Source organism: Acanthopagrus latus, chromosome 20 (assembly GCF_904848185.1).
Source record: "Acanthopagrus latus isolate v.2019 chromosome 20, fAcaLat1.1, whole genome shotgun sequence".
Classification (NCBI taxonomy): Eukaryota; Metazoa; Chordata; class Actinopteri; order Spariformes; family Sparidae; genus Acanthopagrus; species Acanthopagrus latus.
Genome location: NC_051058.1, coordinates 18,594,954 through 18,617,904, shown reverse-complemented (window position 1 = coordinate 18,617,904; position 22,951 = coordinate 18,594,954). Strand labels below are relative to the sequence as shown.

Below are 22,951 nucleotides of genomic sequence, written 5' to 3'. Positions count from 1 at the left end.
CAACCTTCATTATTTTATTTACAACAAACTGTTTCCAGACAAACCTAACTAAAAGTCGACTTTGTGTTGCCCCAAACTAACCAGACTCGGTCCTAGAAACACCAGGACAACAAACACAGGACCCCCGGACACGTCACCGCCGTCTTTAATAATACATGGCTCCAGTGTGAAGGAGTTCATTGTCACTCAGAGGGACATTACCGTCCTCTATAAGTCACCAGTCCGGTTCTGAGTCACTCTGAGTCAGAGGTCCTCAGTGTCTCTTAAACGAAGCGTCACTGGTCATTATCGTCTGTTGTCACGACAGAATAACAAGCGCGTTGCTACCTCGACGTCACTCATCACCATCTCATGAACACGGACCAGAAACACGTTGAATAATAACGAGGTACAATTTATCTTTTGATCTTTATCTCTATCTTTAACCACAAAGTCAGAATTAGTTTAAAAACCCTGACTGATGGTGGACTTCGATAAGAACACGCGCTGGCAAACCGATCGGCCTGAAACTGGTGCCGTCAGCTGATGTGGTCGACGACAGCTTCGTGTTCGTGAGTGATAAGAGAAAAACTGCTGTCTCGACCGTCTTTTCATAAAGTTTCTGAGAAGTCCAGATGAAAGATTCTCTACAAACACACACACACACACACACACTTCACAGCCATTAAAGCACGGCTGGTGCCCCATATAATAAACAGCTTCAACAGACACCTCAGCTGGACTAATTATAACCCGCAGACACGCACATGAAACTGGGCTAGTCGACAGGAGACGCCCACGCAGGGACGACTCTTCGCTTTGTTTAAACGCCACATTATCCTCCTCGTATCTCCTCCCGCCCTCACACCTCCTGCTCCCGCGTGAGTCGCTGAAACCGAACAACTCGAGGCGACCGTCACGAGGCCGGAGAGAGCGAGGAGTCATCAACACTGACTCAGTCTGCTGAGGAATGTCCAGCCGTGGTTAACTAAGTGGTTGAATGCTGCGTGCTTCAGAGACAAACACCGACTGGACCACAAAACCAGCTTTTAAATAAGAGCATCTGTTGCTTTAATGAGATTGTTTTTTTAAAAAAAAAGCTGCAAAACACCTCAACCGTGGCACGATATTCAGGCCGTACAGAGATGTTTTTCACTCCTGAGGTAAAAATCATCTGAAGCTAAACTCAGCTACTGCGTCGACGTCATGCCTGCCGTGCAGAAAAACAGGCCACAGCAGATTCCAAACAGTCCAGTAAATCAATGATGCTGTGAGGCTGGATGGGAATCTGATAAATCAGGTCTGATGAATGGAGCCGGTGGGTCAATACGTGCCGGTTATATTCGGCCTGATGGATCTATTAAGCAACACAAACTGAGAGAGAAAAACAACCCTGGTTTTCTCTTCTGGAGCAAAAAAGGTTTGACGGCCTGAAAACAAGCCTTCAAACCTTCAGAGCAGGAAACTGTGATGACTGCAAACGGAATAATCTTCTTTAAAAACATCACGTTTGCACCGATCGACCTGGTAAGGACCGGAATCGACCAGTCTTTAGCATCAGGGGTCGACCGATACGGCTTTTTTAGGGCCGATTATTGAAAACCGATTTTTGGTGCTATACTTCAGTATTTCCATTTTCTGCTTCTCTGCTTTTCCTCTCCACAACATTTGATACATCTAGTGACTAGTTACAGATTCAGATTACTCATATTAGGTCAGACTAGGTTATTAACTGTGACGTGTTACAGATCAGATATTGTTGTTTTGCACATTTTTGAAATTGGTTTATTTATCTGTAATCTGATCAGAAAATGTTGAATATCAGCCCTGATAATCGTCCAGGGCTCCTAATCATAATGTAGGGTTGATTATAATCATCAGTGATGGGGATATAAAGTGGGCAAAGAGACGTATTATAGCAAGTAGAACAGTCTGAAGTTCATGCAGCCTTTAAAACCAGGAAAAGACGACACTTGTGTCATATCATCATATAGTGAAACAATACTGATATGTTTTTCAGCCCTACACTGCTGAAATATAGTACTGAAATAAGTATTTATATCATATCATTTAGAGAATTGTATGCAGTGGACATAGACGTGGATGTGGATGACAGCTCATCATTTTCGGGTGACTGTGATATAAAGCAGGAGCTGTGAGGGAACACGGTCCTCAAGATTCAGATTTTAATGAGGTTAATTTTTTTTCCTCCGTAGCTTTTTGGCGGCTGTGTGTCCTTTGTGGATCAGTTTTACACGCCGAGTTAAGTGTGAGAGCATGTGGCCGTTCTTGTCACACTCAAATTGGCGCTCTGTCCGTGACAACCTGCACAGAAGCTGCCTCAGTATCCTCCACGCTGCGAAATCCCTACGACTGTGCTTCAACTGTTACCGATTTCAGAGGCATTAAAAAGTAAAAATGAGTGACCTCCACATCTGCAGTTAACTTGTGACTGAGCTGAGGTCATTTTAATGTAGCAGCATTAATGTGATGCGTCTGTAATCCATGTGAAACAACACTGGAAGCAGCTGTTGAATCAGGAATACAAGGCTCAAACTGGAAGTAGGAGAAGAAGACAATGTGTTGAATCCAGCAGACAGAAGTGGAACATTTCATGTGTGTGTGTGTGTGTGTGTGTGTGTGTGTGTGTGAGAATGATGCATGGTGATGCAGTCCTGAATCCTCAAACATGCTGACGATCCCATAAAGGAACGGATCAATGGAATTATCATGTTCACAGAAACAGGCTGCGTTTGCAGCAGCTGCTGAATTATTCCTGCCGCGTCCTCGTTCCCTCTTTTCTCTCGTCTCACAGCTCCACTGCATCACACGTGATCATACTGATTCAATTTCAGGATCAGCACACTTATTGGATGGGAAATAGCTTCGGATTTCCCACCGTAGCTAAATGAACTGTATGGCGACACAAGTTTAACACGTTCTTACCAAGAGAACATTTATACACTACATGGACAAAAGTATAGGGACACAGCGACACAACAAGCCTCTAAACAGTCGATGATTTGTGCATTTTTAACAAGGAGGGACGTTCGCCGCATTGCTGGTCAACACACACACACACACACACGCGCGCACACACACACACACACACACACACACAAACACCTGTGTGCACTTCCCAGTGGACATAGTTGCAGGACAGCCTCACCATAACTGTGACAGGCAGCAGTGTGTCTCTCTCTCTCCTGCAACTACACATTGTAACTCTTCACTTTGATCATGAGGGAGCACAGCCCGGTCTCCAGGACAAAATGTCAGCAGTTAACATTTCTACAAACCACAGATACATCCAAGGTCGACATCTGTAGCAAACGCTGCACATCACGTTCATGTTTTATGCACACTCGCTGACTTTCACATCAGGGTTTGGTGTTATGGCTGACCGCAGCTCAAGTCCAACACCTGCAGACATCTCCGTACGTTTTTATGGCCACCAAAACTGTCTAAACTGGTCGAACCTAACCGGAGCTGTGACAAGAGAGAAATAGAAGATTCAGCCTAAACGGTTACTTATCTGTGGTTTTGCAAATTAACAATTAACACTCTCCTGAGGGAAAGTCCACTGTAAGACTCCTCCAACACCACCAACCTGGAAGATTCTCATTATTTATCCTTCTGCTCTTGCGGGACGCTTCAAGAAATGATGGTTGATGGGTAACTACAGCCTCAAACTTAGAAGCATATGACCACTGAGGTTCAATATCGTGCAATGCAGAGAATATTATAGATCCAAGATGAAACCGACTGACAGAAAAAAAAAAAATGCACACATACAAATTTGTCTGCTACATCAGCACCGCAGACAGCGCGATGGATTTATCAATCAACAGCAGAGCCAGACTGTGTTAGACTCAGTCAGATAATGAGTCGATAATGAGAATCAATGAGTCAGACGGTCAAAATCTACATATTCAGATGAACGCCGGCGTCCCTCTTCGGATCGCCTCCTGCCACCACCCCTCCTCTCATTCCGATGAAAGTTGCTCACCAGGCAAAATATGCAAGAGGTTTTTCAGGCTCCCGTGCAGCCCAGTCAAGTCCACATCCAACTGGAAATTCAACAAATTCTTTTACAGAACAAGTTATTTTTGTAGCTGATGACAGCGACGTCCACATACTTCTGGTCATGCAGAGGCCCTCGTGTGAACAAGCAGATTACAATCGGACAGGACATGTGAGCTTGAATGATATATATGTTAGACAACATCATCGTCTGATGTGTGTGTTGATCTGAAACCTTGCAGGAAAAGATGTTCGGGGTCATGAAGTTTATAGTTTCAGCTGATGTCATATTGATTAACAACAAGCAACGGCTCCAAAATCCGAGTATAGCTCGAGCTCTGAAAGACAACGCGGTTCACTCGGTACGCAAAAGACACATTTCACTTCCTGGTGTAAATGTCCTCCTGCTAAACTGTCAGACAGTGATATTCAGTTCATAAAGACGAGACTATCAGTTCAACAGCTCTTTAACCTGCTAACGAGTGAGCAGATGCTCTCATCTTTCCATGTCTCTGAGTGTAAATACAGTACTCAAATCCACAGACGCACATTTACAATTCCACCCACTGCCGCATTCCCTGCTGGGAAATATTCAAAGTGTTATGTAAAACCTGGAGGGGAAAAAGTGCCCCATGTAAATGTAGCTGAAGTCAGTGAAGCGTGTGAACACTGGTGGCGGAGTCACTCAGGACGACTGTGGCAGCAGATTTCTGTCGCTTTCATATCGATTCGGTCTGAAAACACTGCAGTGGCATCAGACGCAAGCAGCGTCATGTGATTGAAGCATCAGTACAAACCCACTAGGTTTACCACACTGTTAACACACACAAACAGATACATTGGCTCTCTGCCCTTAACCTCCACCTTCCAAATCCACACCTCTGACACTCTCTGTCCTTCTCGTCCCTTTGAGCCTCTGCAGAATGAGAGCGGCTGGTTTGTATGCAGAGGATCTTTACCACTTAACAGGAGATCTGCTGTGCAGACTCAGCAGAAGATGGAGGGTGACTTGATAAGAAGGAGGAGGAGGAGGAGGAGGAGGGGGAGATGATCTATATTTGGTGGGATACACTAGTGACGTAGCAGAAAAAAGGAAAAAAAAAAAGCTGCTGCTGTTACACCAGGGGACTGCGATCAGGGTCTGGTGGTAGGAAGGAGGAATTTAGCTGCAGCCGACAGTTAAACTGCTGCAGAGTCACGCCTGGTTTTTATGGCCATGAAATACGACGTGGAGCTGCACACACTGCTGCAGCAACACGCATGTTAAGGAGGGAAAAAACCTGCAGCCGTTGGCACAAGATGTCTGCCGCTGGGGCGTTAATTCAATGCACGGGTCGTCACATGAGTCTGCTCCATCCCCGTCTTTTAGTTCAGTCTCCATCTCACTGGGCTGTTTTATACAGCAGTGTGTTTCACCTCATGCTGTATTTTGCATGTGTGTGAAGTGTTTTAAAAAGTGCTGATGATTACCTCCAGCGCGACACAGATTATATTTGCTGTTTACAGTATGGGACATGCACCGTGATCGCAAACATCTCTCTCCATGCAAAGTAGGAGATGAGAGGAGGGGAATCGTTTGTATCAGGCGAGGTGGTATCGTAGACATGTGCAGACACGGCTGGTTCAAAAGCACCTCAGAAAAACCTGTTTCGCACAAAACAGCATCTTGTACCTTTAGTGTGAGTCTACATCGTGTGCTGTAAAGTTGTTCAACTTTGAAAAATCGTGAGATGCACCACATCGCAGGGAAACAATGCCTGGCATCATGTTATGTGTGACACGTCTCGATGCGATCGGCTGCTAATGCTCCACACAGCGATCTGTGAGACAGCAGTGGGCCTCCAGCTTTGGAGCCACAGGTCACGTTTGTCTCTTTCGTGTTTCAACATGACAGCCCCTCTGCACCGAGCTGTGACGTCAGCCCCACCTGTCACCTTTGGGAACAACTGGAAGTGCAACATCTGACACCAGCAGCAGACTAAGGATCATAGTTTTGGAATGAGGTGTATTATATTCACATGTGGAGGTACCGTAATACTAATGTGTCCGCATACTTTTGGCCATATAGCGTATTTCAGCTCCAGATGACACACTGATGCAAATAAAATGCATATTAGTAATCAAATGATTCAAATCTCTAAACTAGAGGACTGTGACACTTTCCAGTGAGGCATTAACAGCCTCCAGTCGGCCATTTAGAGTTTAATCTTGCATGTTTAATACCTCACTAACAATCCATAACTCTCAACTGAATGAATGCGATTAAATGTGATGAAAGGTATCCAGGACGATTGTCTGGACAGAAGAGTAGCATTCGCTTAAAGCTAACTGGGAGGTTAAACTGAAAAAAACATGTGAATGCTCAGCTCCTAGCTGTGCTTTATATAACACTGTTAACTAAAAGTGTCACACTGGGAGAGCGTTAACCTCTTTCAACACTTAACGATCGTCCGGCTCACCACTGCAGCATCCATTAACAACACGCTGAGGTCGCGTCCTCGCTGTGGTGGCTGCCACTTTAGGACTTTTAAGAGTGGAGGAGATCTACTTGTTAGGCCATTTCAAACCGTTCTGGGAGGAAATAAAGGCACTTTCCCGAGCACATGGCCTCCTCGTTTTCCTCCCTCCACTGGCTCATTTGGTAATGATTTCAAAATTTGTCCACTAGACCTCTGAGATCTGCAGATGGAGCCCTGCCGGTCACTCACAGGTCACAGTGAGAGACACAAGGGGGATCTGGGTTTTGCTATTAGAGCCCCGAACTGTTGAGCTCTCTGCTGAACTCAGACACACTGCATCCCGTCGTCGTTTTTAAATCGCTTCTCAGTTAGCCGTGCAGCCAGCAGACTGGGAGCTGGGTGTTGTTGTTTACATCGGGACGCGGCTAGCTGGTTAGCATGCTAACATCAGTAGATATCTGCACAACACAATACACAGACTGTTATTTTTCACACTGTGTTGACAGTTTATTACATTTTAGAATGTTTTCATCAAAATATTCTAACATATCGGTCCTTTAAATCTGATCAGGTGTATTTTTCACGTGTGAAAGTCTCTCTGCTGCTTCTTTAGTCCACAGTGAAGTAAAAATAATATCTAACTGTTGAATTAACATTTCAGTGTGAAAAATGTCCTTTTCGCCAATTGCTGTTAAACTGTAATATAATTCCCATCACCTAAATGTTTAATGTAATGGGATTCAAGTTTGATTATTACAAGTAAAACCGTCTGATTCTTCAGATTTAATGAGCTCATCTTTGGTCGCCTGTGCTGCAAATATGAAGAAAACCAGCGGAAATGTTTCGGACGCATCACGATGACGGAGAACAAACATGAGCTCTTCGGCGGAGGTGATCCGAAGTGTTTCATGCTCACACTCATTGACTGAACTGTCTCGGTGGCAGACAGGAGCATTTATCAGCTGTAATTGATCACAGTTCACCTTCAGGGAGGGAAAGAAGGAGGCTGTTTTTGTGGATACGCTGACTGACAAGAAGCCTGAGGCCTGTTTTATGTTTTTAATCAAATGACACATCAGCTCGACATGATGTCACATATCACCGCACACCTCAGAGACTCTGAGAGCTGATAAGACTGAAGGAATGCAGGTCACCTTACAGAAAGAGGTCTGGTCACATATCCAACATAACTGCGGTGGCAGACTGAAATCTGTCTCTTCCTTGTTCGGTTTTCTGTCACCGTGCAGGCAGGAGTTCAGTTTGTCACGGCATGTTGTTGTAAACAGGAGACAACCAACAGCTCAGTGAAGGAGCTAATAAAAAGAAAATCAAGTTATGTCGAGGAATGCTCGCGGCTGTCGCAAATAAGTTTAATGTTGTGGCTGAGTCATGGAGACTTGGCAACGCAAAATACTCAAACTCATGAGTGACTGCTGGAGATCTTATTCTCAGACTATGGGTGTTAATCTGCTGCTGTAACAGCCTCCACGCTTTTCAGAGATTTGACGCGAGAGCATCAGTGAAGTTGGACACGAGACAGTCGACATGTGGAGCGAGCTGCTGTGCACGGTCCACTAAACTTCTCTTCACTTATTATTTTCTTTTTTTGACAGTTTCCTGTTGCTGTTCGGTTAGTTTCAGGCAGCAAAAACACTTGGTTATGTTGAGGAAACTGTCCCATATAAACAATATAACCAGACTATTTTTCTGATTTAATCAGAATTTAAGGTCACCAGATCTAGGATCGGCATGAAGTAGATTCCAGCTATATAAACACGGATTTTACATTATTCCACAACAAATTAACGGTGGATTCTATTCTGGGCCGAGACTCATCTTCCATCCAAGATTTGTGGAAATCTGTTCTGTAGTTTTTGTGTAATTCTGCTGAAAAACAAACAAACAAACACACATGGATGAAAACAAACTGACCGAGGCCGCGACAGACCAGAAACTCAAGACGCTCAGAACAATCTGAGCCTGTCAGCTGAGATCAATTTAAAAACTTTTTGTGACTATATACAATTTAAAAATAGGTGTCAGGGTTTAAAAACACCTGAACTACCCTTTAAGATTCCTCCTGATTGGGACTGATGGGCGTTGACCAAACCAAGTTCACTCAGAGTATGTGTCCACATACTTTTGGTTAGATTATCCAGTGAAATCTAATTCTTTAGAAGCTAAATCTGAATCTGACAAAGTGAAGTTTAGTTGCACCTCTTATTAAACTGTAAACAGATCTGACCCCTCCACCCCCCCGTCATTCTTCCTCCAGCAGACCATGCAGTGAGCCTAATGCTGCAGTAAGCTCCAGCATAAAGGACCTCTTATGTATCTTTCCACAGTGGCATTGTGTACCTGGCACTGCGATAAGCTTGTCCTGAGGACGTGCGCATTTCCAACATATTCTGAATTCTTTGTTTCTGTCTACCATTTGCCTTCTGCTGCTCTTCTTCTCTGCGGCAGCCGACAGCCGAGACTCACCAGCACGGTGCTGAAGCGTTGCTCCAGCTCTGCTTCAGGTGGCATCGGGAGTTTGATTCCCTTGGTTTGGCCCGTGGAGCCCGGGGGGGCCGACGCCGCCTTCCCCTCCTTCCCCGCGGGTGCCTCCACGCTTCCTGCTGCATTTCCCATTGGTGGTTATCCGACTGATCCAAGAAATACACATACAAATAAAAACTGCTCCAAAAAAGCAGCTGAAAAGGTCAGTAAGTGTTCAGTATCTAGTTGTTTAAAGTCAATGTTCTGTGAGGCCCGTGACCTTTCGTTGTTTCCATGACCCCAGTCTGTTGATCCATGCTGAAGTAGCTCTCATGACTCGTCCATTTTCTCAAACCAGGAGAAAGCCGGGGGATGAAATCCACCCGCCCCTCTGAGCGAGATCCTGATGCATTATGAAACCCTAGAAAGAGGGAAGGGGATATCCTGAGAGTGACAGACAGAGTGACAGCTGAACGAGTGAAAGAGAAAAAAAAGGGGGAGGAGATAGAGTTCAGAGCCTGTCGCTCTGCACACACAACACTGGGCTGCAAGAAGACAGGGGGGGAAAAAAAAGAGAAAAGGAAGATTAAAAAGAAGAGGTTTCACTTCTGAGTTCCCCTCTGCTCAGGTGAGTGAGAGGAAAAAAAACAAACAAAAACAACTCTGGAGGAAACTACTCCAGGAGCTGCAGAGCTGTGGGGAGGTGAGTGTGAGCCGGGGTGAGGAAGCCCTCCATCTGCTGCTGGATGCTGGGAGTCTGCGGGCCTTTGATCTCCATGTCCAGAGGAGGAAGAGGAGGAAGAGGAGCAGGAAGAGATCCAGCAGGCAGCCGCTGAGTCTACTCCAAACAGGGACAGAGAGACAGAGAGAGAGAGAGAGAGAGAGAGAGAGAGAGAGAGAGGGACGGCATCAGCCCCAACACAGGAGAGCACAGAGCCACCACAGCTCTCTGGGTCCTAATGCCTCCATGTTCAGGGCACCACATTTCAGACACCAAACCAAAGAAAGTTGTGTGTTCAGATTTAAACTCAGGAATGTAAACGCTAAATATAATCATTTTTTCTTGTCAGCAAATCTGATGAAAAGACCAAAACCAACAATTATCTGTGTATTTGTTCCTCTGTGCTCTATTGTCATCTAAAAATATACATCTGCTGAAATTAGTCCCCAATTTCTGTTCGAGCACTATCTTCTAAAAACAACACTGACCAGTTGTTCAAGGAAATTAATTGGATTTTTTTTTTTATTATCAAACCACATAAAGTTGAGGTGTTTTCACAGATCATTTTGACAATCAATAGATAGAATTTAGGAAATATTAAGTCAAAGTAAAACTTGGCTGTTTCTGGTGTTTTCATGTGAAAATACAGACTGATACAAGGAATATACTTCAAGTCGTGTATGAATAATTGGAATTGAGCTCCGATCAAACCAAAACCCACTCAAATGTCTTTTACACTAATAATATTGATCCATTTAATTGATCGGCCTCTGAGTGCATATTGAAGGCTGTGTAAGAATGAAAGCTCTGACACACAGAATCAAGACTTTGTTTTGTTGCGTACTTGGCGAAGAATGTTGAAACGTGTTGTTTAGTAATCTGCATTTGCATGAAGACATTCTGACATGTCACAGTCAGAAAAGGACACGCGTGAATAGAAGAATTTGTGATTTGATATTATTTACCTGCTTTAGTTTCAGGCTCTTGGTTTTGTGCAGACTGTTTTATTTAACTTTAAAAGAAAAAGCAACTCAGAGGACATGTTGTTCTTGCAAAACTAAGTGCAATTATATTAACAGTTTTAAATGGTTAAAACTAAACTGAAACAACTGATTCTTGGTTACATGAAAGCCGGTGCTTGAAATTGAATTATCACCAGTTTCCAGCTCGGCACGTCAGGGACAGTTTTCATTTACATAAATTATGAATCGCATCGAGTTGGAGCTGTAAAATGTGAAGCTGTGGACTGTTGTTGCTCTGCAGGTAGCAAACAGCCAAACGTTTGGCAGCTCACAGAACCGGATCATCTCTGTGATCAAAGCCTCATTCATACCAACATGTTGCTTCATCACTAAACTCCGTAAAACCCCCCCGAGTGCTCACAAACAGCAGTTGTAAAGAGGATCACACGCTAATCAGGATCATAAGTTGTGTAGCCGTGATGACGTAACTCCTCACACAGAGGGGAGACTGTTAGCGAGCAGGCTGCTGGCTGCAGAGCGACTGGACTTATTACAGGAGGGTGAAGGTGGTTAATAAATGATGAGTGTCACGATGATACCTGTGTGTGTGTGTGTGTGTGTGTGTGTCTGGCCACACCTGGTCAGCAGCACACAGGGAACAATGACATCACGAAGCTGAGGAACTTTGTTTACTGGGTTTACAGTTTGGCAGAAATTAGAGGATTGTGATGATGAGTTTCTAACAGGTGAACTGAAGCCTCCCTTGCTGAGCATGTTGAGGTGTGTCCTGTTTAAAACTGGTTCAGAGAGAACTATCTAAAACTCCCACGCACTCAAACAAGACAAGGAAGAAAACAACAAAGATCAAAACATCTAATCTGTATTATAATCGTGATAGAAGACCATATATCGTCTTTGCGTTGTCGTAAACTGAAGTTATATTCTGACTTCACCAGACTGTTCCACTTGTTCTAATACTCATTGTGTTAATATGTTGTCAAAGTACAGTACAGTAATGTGTATATATATATATATATATATATATATACAGTCATCAATACAATATTGCTGCGGCATTGATTTAGAGGTAATTAGACAGAAATATTGTGATATCTGAATTTGCTGCCCTGTTCTGACATTTATAAAGTGCTTTTGACAAAAATTCTGCAAAATATATGTTATATATTGTGAATCGCGATATAGTCTTAAAATACTGCCGTATCATTTGACCTGGCTGTGTTTCAACCTTTGCCAGAGGCCGTCATGTTGCACAACGCCGTCGTGGGGTTAGGGTTAGTAAATAATTTTACTACTATCATATTCCAGCGTCAATATCTGTGGATTTTCATTGTCTTGTGTGATTTTCTTTGTCTCATGTGATATTGAACTGAATATGTTTGGGCTTTGGCTTGTTGGCTGGATGAAACAAGAGACCAGAGGACGTCAAGCTGGGACTCTGGAAAACTCTGACGGACAAATTGACTGACATTATTTGGACAGGAAAATATAGAAATTTTTCTCGATAAATTCATTATTGTTCGGTCTATAAAAATACCAGAGAATGTTGAAAAATGTGGACCAGTTTTTCCCAAAGCTCAAGATGACGTCCTGAAATATCTTGTTTTTTCCTACAACCTCAACATAACTGTTGCAGCCCTTATTTTCTTTTTCATTTGAATCTCTGAGTGAATGAGTGATGGCGCTGATTTACAATCCTCGTGACAGTGTGTTGGTGCTGTATGTGTGGTGTTGTATCTCTATTTCTGTAATAAAGGCAACATTAGAGATGTACGATGTTGCTGTAGAACCATATTATATAAGTGTTTCTGTCAGGTTCATAGAATAAGAACATGTTTTAAACACAGACTGGCACACAGTGCCTCTGCTGCAGACTGACATCTAGTGGTCAGAGGATCACATTACAGCAGAGACCCTGATCTTTAAAAACTGGAAACAGAAAAAGTGAGAGCACTGTTTGCAAAACCCTTTAAAAATATGGACTTTTTTTTGTATATTATGATCATTAAGAAAACATGTGTTGGTTTATAGACTGTTTTTTATACTAAAAGGAGGGTAATTAATTTTCTCTCTTAAGCAACTCTGCTGTCAAATGCAAAATGTATTTGTTTGTGCTTGTTTTTTTCTATCAAGAATGTAAAATACAAAATATAGAATCTATAGTGGCTGTTATTGTACCAATCACCCAACTTCTGTGTCGAACTATGAGCCTCTAAAAACCATCAATGCGGAGATATTGTGGGCTGATTTGGAGAGGGGCCTCTTGACTGCAGCGTCGTCTCAGCAGCCGGGCACTGAAAACACACCGGGCCTCTTTCTGCACAACATACGTACAAACATTCAGTACAAACAGTGTGTGATGAAACACGTAGACGTGACACTCACACACAAAGCCTCACGAGTCACAACGTAAGGATGCACATGAGAAAAGAGAAGCTCATCACAGGAAGAGCACAATGTTTTCTGTGTGCAACATACATACTCTGATGACAGCATGGTGTGTGTGTGTGTGTGTGTGTGTGTGTGTGTGTGTGTGTGTGTGTGTGTGTGTGTGTGTGCAGTAGCAGGGGAATGTATGGATGCATTTTAGGTGAATAAGAGTTCAAATAAGTAAGAAACATTATCAGAAGAGATCTCTATTTGTTTTGCAAGCAGTAGGTGGACAGATGAGTCGGTAAGTTATTAATGCACCAAAGTTTAATTGAAGTGAATGGAAACAACAAACTACAGTCAAACTACGAGACAAACAAAGTACATCTAACAATCTTTGATAGTACAGCAAACATGAAACAAGGACATATTCAACAAGTCTCATTATGTTAAAAAATGTATAATAATGAAAACAACACTGTTAGTAATGAAACAAAAACAAAAAACACACTTCATAATTTTAATCTAATGACGACACAATCGATCCATACAAAGTATTTAGTTAGAAAGGGGAAGTGAAGTCAAGGGTTTGAGTTTATTTAGCATGCAAATATAGATAGAAGCAATAATTCTGATAATAAAATAAAACAGCAAATAAACAAATGACGTCTGATGTTTACACCCTGGCAGTGTAGACACGAAACTAAGACCTTGGACAAAATAATCCAAAACTATGAACAGTTCATACTGTACATATTAAGAAGAGGACAGAAGTAAACATCGAGCACTACTGTGAATGCAAATGATACAATTTCAGTTCCTTGAAATAAAAATGTGATGCTGCTGCCTCTGTGGTTGTGGTTGGCAGACACTCTGGCTGAAGGTGAAAATAATGTCTTATACAGTCAGTTTGGGATCGTGTTGCCTCTGACGACTTGGATTAGACCAGATGAGCTGGATAGAGGCATTTTATGTTGTTGTTTTTTTGTATGTGTGTTTTTTTCTCTCCAGTTATTTCAGTTGTTTCAGGAGAGTGATGCGATTCTGTTTTGCTGTCGAGCTCCAGAAATGTTTTGTGGGCTATGTCAGTAGATCACGGATGAATTTCAACTTTTTGGATGAGCTTATAACCCATTTGTTAGGTTACCTACAGTTGAAGTATCCTTCATTTTTCTGTAAATGCACATTTTGCATCTTTAATACAAACAATGCATAGTGTGCAGCATGTTTATAGTCCACTCTGAAGAATCTTAGAATTGTTACCTGGGTACTGAAATTTGTTGGTATAAACTGTCTCACTGCCAAAGATGCTACGTTCAGGGGATGTTGGAGAGCAGGCCGAGAGCACTGTGACGGCCGGCGAGGACGGGGAGATGGAGCTGACCGACTGCGGCACCAGCAGGGGCCCACACGGGCAGCTCGAGTCCTGGACCAGCCTCAGCACGTCATTGCGGAAGCGGACGCCCACCAAGGCGTACAGGATAGGGTTGAGGCAACAGCGGGTGTATGCCAGCGTGCAGGTGATATACTCCAGCAGGAGGCCGCAGAACTGTCCCGCCATTTTACGCGACAGCACCACGGTGTACGGCAGCTGGAACACGACGAAGACCAGCACCAGAGCCACCATCAGCTTCAGGGTACGCTGACGATGCCACTGCTTCCCTCGCCGGTGAGCCTGACCTTCCGCCAACACTCGGGCGATCAAGGAGTAGCAGGTCACCATAACGAGGACCGACAGGCAGAAGATGCCAATGATGGCTCCATTGGTGGCCATTTTGACTTTTCCACTATTCTGCATTCCGCAGTATGCCTCGCTGCCGGAGCCTGACACACCAGAGAAGAGGATTTCAGGCAGGCTGAGGAGCACCGCAACGAGCCAAACGCCTAGAGCAGCGACCGTCCCGCCTGTGAGTATCCGACTGCGCAGCCTGAGCATCTCTTGAGCTCGCGCCACCACCAGGTAGCGGTCGACGCTGATGCAGGCCAGCAGCAGGAGCCCGCTGTATGTGTTGATAGCGTAGCACGCGCGTGTGACCTTGCAAAGTGAAAGCGGGAAGATCCACCCCAGGTGAGTCTCGGCGGCCTGAATTGGAAGCGTGAGGATCAGGAGGAGGTCGGCCAGCGCCAGGTGGAAGAGGAAGACATCGGTCATGGAGCGGAGGCGAACCCAACCGTAAAGAGCAAAGGTGGCGATCACCAGGCAGTTTCCCACCACGCCGAGCAGGAAGATGATGCAGAAAACGCAAGTCTGGAAGGTTTTGATGGTGAACTCCTGCTCACCAGCTTCACACCAGTCACTGGACAGGTAGTCATCCAGGTCTGTGGCGTTACTGGTATTCCAAAGAGAGTAGTTGTAGTCGTAGCCATCAGTGTTGCCAGACTCGTTGTCGTAGCTGTTGGTAGCCATCGCTGGTGGGGGGAAAAAAAGACCAGTGAGTCAACCCAAAATAAAACTAAAAGAAATAAACTGTGACTAAAATGCATCCCTGCAACTTCTAAATCAATGTAAAGAATTGCTGTTTTTTCAAGAGGACCTCGTCTGCATCAGTAAATGGCGGTGCATGAGCAACAGCAGCGATAAAATCCGCAAAGATTAGCTTTTCACCAGACCACACGAGGGGCGATAAGCTGCTGTGTTCTGACACGTAGCACAGATAAACTGACAAGACGACTTGATACACATCGTTTTCTTATCAAATAAGGAAGTTTGAAAGATGGTAAAGTGGTCTAAAGCAACCTTTAAGATGCCACAAATAAGATTAAATTGTATGACACCAGTTTAAACAACACTTGTCTTCTTTACTACTTTAAAGACTGTAAGAGCTGCATCGTCCAGAGAAATTGTTACCAGAAATGGCCAACAAATTCAGTTGGAATCTACTTTTTAAATCAGCGACCAAAAACCTGAAGCTATTATTAGGATGTTACTGATACTGATTATGCAGATGTGTTGTATTTGACTTCCTGTCCTTCTGTTCTTCACATGCTGGTTAGTTTGTATGACCGGGCCTCTGAGGTTCATTACAAACTGTGGTTATCTTCCTCTTCGTTGGTTCGGTGTACTTATCTTCTCTTTTAAACTTGAAATATGGAAATAATCATCTTTGTTCTCTCTTGTCATTTGTAGTTATTTGGCTGTAATTTAGGAAAAACAGTAAGTGATGCAGCCGTAACATCGCGGGTGGCAAGCAGAAATAAAACCTCCTTGAGCAGAAACGGGCAAAGAAGAGGATCTTGTGAATGTCAAGATCATCTTCAAAGCCCTGCCAGGTGGTTTTCTAAACGAAAACAGAGTAATTTGCATTCAGTGTCGATGTGAATTGAGTTACCATCAGAGTACAACTTTCCCCCCTCGTCAGAAGAAGGCCACTGATAGTTTACAACGGAGATGCCTGAACAACTTTACAAACTTCCTATTTAGTTGCTCTCTCGTTTAGCTTGAAATATTGAAATAGTCGTTATTGTACATTGTTCAGGTTCCTGTACTTTAATTGAGTACTCTTACAACTTTGGACTTTTCCTTCGTATGTTTTTTAAAAAAAAAAAAAAAAAAAAAAAAAAAAAAAAAAAAATATATATATATATATATATATATATATATATATATATATATATATACTGCGCATTAAAAACCCAAAATGTTGTTACATTATATTAATATGATGTGAGTTTCAGTCAGCTCTGCACAGAAATGGCTAAAAGAAATGTCCTTCAAAGGGACTTTTGTATTTTAGGTACATTTCACTTTAATTCATTACTTTTACTTGAGTAAAGAAGTTGAATCAGTACCTTCTTAACACGAGTATCTGTACTTTAACTGGAGGAAAGAACGTATGGACTTTTACCACCTGTCTAAACCTTTGGTCTTTATTTAATTTTACACATTTAAAAAAGTCTGAAATATGCGATTGAAGCCTGAAACTCAACCTAAACTGGTGCAAAAGAGACTTCTTTAACTGTTTTACAGCCAACAGCTATTAAAAACAGTGGCTGAAAACCAGATAAGACTTCACAATTAAAGCCTCATCTGTGATGATTATTATGACTCATTCTGAGACGCAGCTTGCGTGAGAAGTAATGATTGCTTCTAAAACATGTTATGCTAAAGATGCCAACCTGGGTTGATGTTTTGAGTGGAATACTGTACTTCATGGCACGATATCAGGAAACACTGACTCCTCCACACAGGTTGAAAGTGGGAGACCTGCAGCTCAGTTCCTCAGTTTGAGTAAGCCGCTGTGATATTTCAGTCATCCTGCACAAGGTTGCGTGACACTGGCAGCAGATCGTTGGCAGAGGGGAAATCGTGGGTAGCTTCAAGGTCTACAGATCAGTCAGTGTCGCGTGCCAACAGCCTTTATAGGCAGTTTCCAAAATCACCTTTTATCATTTCATCTTTCACTGTGTGGCTGTTAACTGCTCAGTCCTCTCGCAATATTAAATCATGCCATGTCTTTAGTTTGAACTTCTTTATTGGATGGTGGAGACAAACATTAAGAAGTGCCACGTCAAGGTAAGAGGAACAACAGTAGAGAGAAGACATTTGTCTTGTGAGCAGAGCAGCGCTGAGTGTCTGAGAGATCGGGATTTACTTGACATTTCTTTTAGTCGGAGATTACTTTAAAAAGATCGGTTCCCAAAAGCTGTGAACTTCATAGTTTATCGAAACAGGCGCTCCTGACAAACAGTGAGCTGAGAAACTATATGTGATTTTTTAGTTTGTAAATTTCAACACGTGGAAATAATTCAGTCTATAAGTTACATGCAGACTCGGTTGAAAAGGAGGAACAAATTCACAAATTTAACCACAAACATAGAATATTTGTTGGTATATTCATCTGGCAGTTGAAGAAAAAGGAAATGTTGCCTTCGGACAGTATTCGTTTGAGTCATGGAAGGGTTTTGCCTACTAACGAGCTGCAACCCAAACTGTCTTGAATCATATTACGATTATAAAGTGCTTTACTGATAAGCTCCATCATGAACATGAGGGGGTTAAAACAGGGCAATATTTCACAGTTCAATTTTGAAAGATAATATAACAGAAACCCCTGAAATAACGTCACGCCTTTCTCGACTCATATTTAATTCAGTGGTCGGGTTTTCCCCTCTGTGTGGCGGCTGCAGTTTATGTAATATACTTTATAATTCTATGCCCTAAAAATGATGATAAATATGGCAGAATTCATCTTATCGACCTGAATTTTGCATCCGATACTACGGTTTAGAAAAACCTGCAGTCAGAAAGCTTAAAGACGCGGGTTTAGAGTTAACTGCAAATCACTGTGAGTGCAACAAGGCTCGATTCTTGATCCGCTTGTTTTGTTTTTTTTTTACAAAATCATAGTGTTACTCCTGTGTAGTTTAATGCTCATCACCATACAGATGACAGTATGTTGTATTCTGCTGGTTTGTACTCGTACTCCAGCTCTGACTCATCAACCTCTTCAGTCTGTTTGATGCTTTCCAGATATCTCCTCTCAATCATACGTGCACCCTAAATGCAAAAGTACCAAACATTTGGTATTCCACATGGACCTTAAAATTCAGCATTTAATCGATTGTTATTAGTAGTTGGTCTTTTTTGTAAAACTCTTGTTCATTCTAGTGTAATTTCTGTACCTGAATATGGAAACATTGCACGCTTTCACAATGTTCCCGCCTCCTCTCAAGCCGCTGAACTGAGTCTGTTATACTTCATCCAATAAAAGCTTTATTATCAAAAATGTCAAAATGACCTGACATTTCTTCTTTCATTTAATGCACAGAGAATATCTAGCTTACAATTGTGATCTATTGTCAGTTTCTCAAGCTATATTATCAGATGTATATACAAATCTTTGTTTTCAAAAGTGAGAAAAATTTAAAAAAAAAATAAAAATTTAAACCAGCAAACCAGATGGGGGGGGGGGACAAATGGTTGCCGTGGCGATGGCCCAGCCTCTGTTCACGGGGTCGACGCTCTACCAAACGGAGATATCCTGTGAGCCGCATAATTCAAATGTTTTTCATACACATATCGACCCTTACTGTCCACCTTCCCTCCTAACAAACCCTCCTTTCTGGGGTTTCAAGTTACCAGCTTGATCGCGATGAATGAATTCATATAAAAATGTTGTGATGCAGCAGCCATTGTTGACTCAAAGGTTTTTAAGCAGCTGTAAGACAATTACTAGGTTGTTGCTGTTAATTTATTTTGGCATTTAATTGTTGGTTGTTGTCATGTGTCAGCATGTGGGAACCCACAAGCAGCTTTAAAAATCCCCAGTGTCACATGCCAGTATGGTCAATTTCATTTCTTCTTTTAGTCTAGCGGCTTTGTAAAATGTTTAGATGATACTGCATTTTCAATATGTGTTTCTTTTCACCAGTGGAGACTGAAGTACAGCAAGGGTTCTCTCCTGAACAGAAATCAGATAAATGTTGGTCAAGAATGTGAAATTTATTCCCTGTCAAGTGTCAAATTTTACCATTTTATTCTCTATTCACATTCAAACTGCAGATTGCAGGTTTAGGAATTAATTCACAGTTGTTACTTTGCAGTAAAATTGGATTTAAATTATTTTGAGAATTTTGCAGGCACAGATAGAGAAAGGAAAAGTTATTTTGTAAATTTAACACAAATCACATGAATATGAGTCATATCTGGGCGCCCAGTGACCACAACCACACTGCAGATGGTTTAGTCTTTAGAGTGATGTCATTAAAATTAACTGAATGTGTGTAAATGCATATGGATGTGACACTTTTTTAATAATCTCAGTCGTATTGATACATGCATTTACCGATAAGCACCTGACTTTTTGTTATTGTTGAAAATATAAAAATTTAATAATCTTGAATATTATTCTACATAAATGCCTTTTGCTCAAACATTTCTTGCCTTAAAAAACTTTTTTTTAATCTACCAATCTAAAAGATGCTTCTTCAGAGAATTTTTTTTTTAACCCTTAATTTATTTATTTAATTTAACTGGCCAAATTTTCTTAAATGACCTTACCTGAGCTGTTTGAGATGTTGAGCATGTCCCTGAGAGCTCCTCTTGTGTCTGTGGAAGAGATGTGAGCAGCTGTCACACCCTTTAATACCCCTGCCAATGAAACCTCTTCTTTTTTTTTTTTTTGCTGACCATGCCTCTGCTTGCTTTTTGTTTGCATCAACAGGAGAGACTGACGGATGTGACTTTGGTGCCTTTGTGGTGCTCTCACATCCCCGAGAATGACTCGGTTGGGTACTTATGATCTGTCTATGATCAGATTCAGTCAAGAAAAAAAAAAGTTCCCTCCTGGTCTGCAAAATTTTGCTCCCAGTCAACAGATGTTTATCAGCATCGCTGCAGGCACACTGCATGTGTCTGGCGCTGTAACTGGAAGTGTGATTTCAAATTCAGCATCACATTTTGTTCCACTCATCGCATTTCTTTTGGCAAATCTAATACACGTCCCAAAAAGAGGACACAAAAATCAAAGAACTGCACAGAGCACGTTCACAGCATCGCGTTTGAGGTTCAACAAGCGGGCACACATGGGTGTAGCTGGTATCAGAACCAGTTCACAACCTTTCTTTGACTTCTTTTGAGGTTACACTGTTGTTTGGGGATTAGGCCACATTGGTGCCGAACTCTGGACCACATCTCAGAGGGCAAACAGTCTTTGCTGAGGGGCACACATACAACCACAGAGTGTTTTTGGTGACATTTTGTGGCTGAAAACTCTAAAGCTGAACTTGCAGTTTGAATCTAGCTCAACTTTATTTTAGGGCTGTCAAAGTTAAAAAGATAGTAAGGCATTAAGTTCCTCGTAACGGTGTACATTTTTCTGACTCACGCTTGTTATGACCCTTGGCCGTAGATTGGGGGTTTTAGGAAGTGATGCAGCAGTATCGTTCTGGGTGGCAAGCAAGAATCAAACCTCTCTGAGCAGAAATGGATAAAGAAAAGTGTCTGCCAGATGGTTCTCTTGACAAAAACAAAGTTATAGTCCCCCTCGTCAAAGGCAGGCCACAGACAGTTTGCAACATAGACACCTGGACAACTCTACATTTGACTAACTTTCAACAGCGATACCTAAATGGGCGACTACAGCTTGCAACAGCTAGAGACTCCTGCACGGTCAAGAGACATCACCAAAATCTGTTTGGAACATCGGCAAAACCCAGTGGGATTCAACCGGTAATAGAAACACAAATCTGCAGTTCACTGTTTGACTGGGAGCCACCCACAGTGCCACAGGAGAGGGCCAACAATCATTCACGGTCAGATTCAGGGTCGCCAATACACCTAACCTGCATGTCTCCAGTTAGCAAGGGGTAAAACCAGAACACCCACAAACAAACAACACAACCTTTTTTTCAGCACCGACAGCTAGATTATTGTTGGACCATCACATCAGGATTTGTGATCAACAGATTAATCAACAGATCAATACTTTACATTTTCAAATTCTTCTTTAAGGGGATCTTACAAGCTTGAGTATTATCCAAAATTTTATATCAGGAAATTGTCCTCACCAAATGTAACGATAGGCTATGTTTCCATCGTTGAACTGCGCTGGGTGATGGACTCGGGTGAGATTGCCAAATTAGTGGTGTTGACACCTGCTCAAAGCAAAAATGACATGCAGCCACATGAAATCTCCTGGCCTGTTGTTTTCTGCTGCTTTAAACCTGAAATGCTGCCGGAGGGTTAGATGTTTTAAAGACTAAGACTAGTACATTATAGCGCTGCGTGCACGCCACTGCGTCAGGTCAAATAACTTGTATTCACCTCCCAGATATCGTCATGTGTGTCCTCCACTGCCACAACTTTCTTTTCAAAATAAAGAACTCACAACAGCTGTTCAATACTGGACCTTGTTCATGTGCAGATGACAGCAAACATCAACTTCTATCAGCCCTGAATTTTGAGGAAAAAAAAATTGTGTTTTAGCTCATGCTCAGAAAAATCTAATGGTTCTAAATTTCCCAGACATTAGAAGCTGATTAAATCACAGTGGGTTGATGGATATTAGATTTTTCTGGTTTGACTCTGCGCCTGTGTGTGTGTGTGTGTGTGTGTGGGCGGTGAAGACGTGGGTTTGAATTTGTCTAATTAACCCCGTTGCACTAATACAAAGTGCACACATGTAGTGTGATCACTGCAGAGACGTTAACAGCGATGAGCACAAAACCACAATGTTTGCCTCAAGCGTTGGCACCAGATCATGTGAAAAATGTGCAGTGGGTCGATGAACTGTTGTTGCGTATGAGAACTGCTTGTCACGTCGACAGCTGGGCTGAGGTGTTTACGATTATTGATCTTGTGTGGTTTTGATAACCCTACCCTCCATGCTTGTTTTTGAGTGTGGTTCTTCTTATCCGATGTGAAAGCTGTGACCCACTATTCAACCTGTCAACACAGCATCCAGGATGAATAGTGATTGGTTCCTTGGCGTTTAGGCTACCTTTTTGTGAAACTAGGTCACATCCCGCTCACATCGAGCTTTTCTTTTCTTTTTTTAAAATACCACTTTTTGTATTCTGTAGAACAGCAAACAGTCAATGGGAACTTAAATTGGAAGGACATCTACCATGAATAAACATTTATATATGCATCAGATGCTCTTAGGTATAAAATGGGAGCTGAATATGAAGAAACAAATTAGATTAGATAAAATAACAGACACATTGTTCGTTGGTTTGACAATTAAGAAACGTGTATCCAGCCAATGTGGAACTATTGACTTGAAAATACCTAAACCACAATTGATTTTGAAAGTATTGATTGCAACAATTGTTGTTGTAGAATTGTTCCTTTGAGCTTCAGACAACATGTTCAGGACTTCCACTTCTGCTGACATTGAGAGGTTTATTTTAGGGAAGGTGCAACACGTTGACGTAATCGACTTAATCGATAACGTAAATATGTCGATTTACATAGTTACTCCGAGGATGTCAGCAGT

General features: G+C 42.3%; 2 protein-coding genes across 3 annotated transcripts in view; both read right to left on the bottom strand.

Annotated features, from left to right (window-relative positions):
- fmnl1b (formin-like 1b) overlaps positions 1-9,308 on the bottom strand; it is a 28,596-nt gene extending 19,288 nt beyond the window's left edge. For both annotated transcript variants that reach the window (XM_037082262.1, XM_037082261.1), the window contains exon 1: positions 8,946-9,308. In XM_037082262.1, the coding sequence (XP_036938157.1) occupies positions 8,946-9,095 (150 nt within the window). In that variant the 5' untranslated portion in view covers positions 9,096-9,308. The remainder of the gene's footprint in view (positions 1-8,945) is intronic.
- A 3,994-nt stretch (positions 9,309-13,302) lies between these two features.
- Positions 13,303-20,048, bottom strand: ccr10 (chemokine (C-C motif) receptor 10). Its single transcript, XM_037082570.1, has 2 exons — positions 20,014-20,048; positions 13,303-15,422 (listed from the first exon to the last, which is right to left on the bottom strand). The coding sequence occupies exons 1-2, from the start codon at positions 20,036-20,038 to the stop codon at positions 14,242-14,244; spliced, it is 1,206 nt and encodes a 401-aa protein (XP_036938465.1). The 5' UTR covers positions 20,039-20,048; the 3' UTR covers positions 13,303-14,241.
- Positions 20,049-22,951: the final 2,903 nt, after the last annotated feature.

What these genes read in the sequence shown, in the direction of transcription:
- ccr10 (XM_037082570.1), bottom strand. Translation starts at nt 20,038, where the DNA reads ATGCTCAACATCTCAAACAGCTCAG. An exon ending in CAACATCTCAAACAGCTCAG is followed by an intron (nt 15,423 to 20,013) that starts GTAAGGTCATTT and finishes TCCCCCCACCAG; the next exon opens with CGATGGCTACCAACAGCTAC.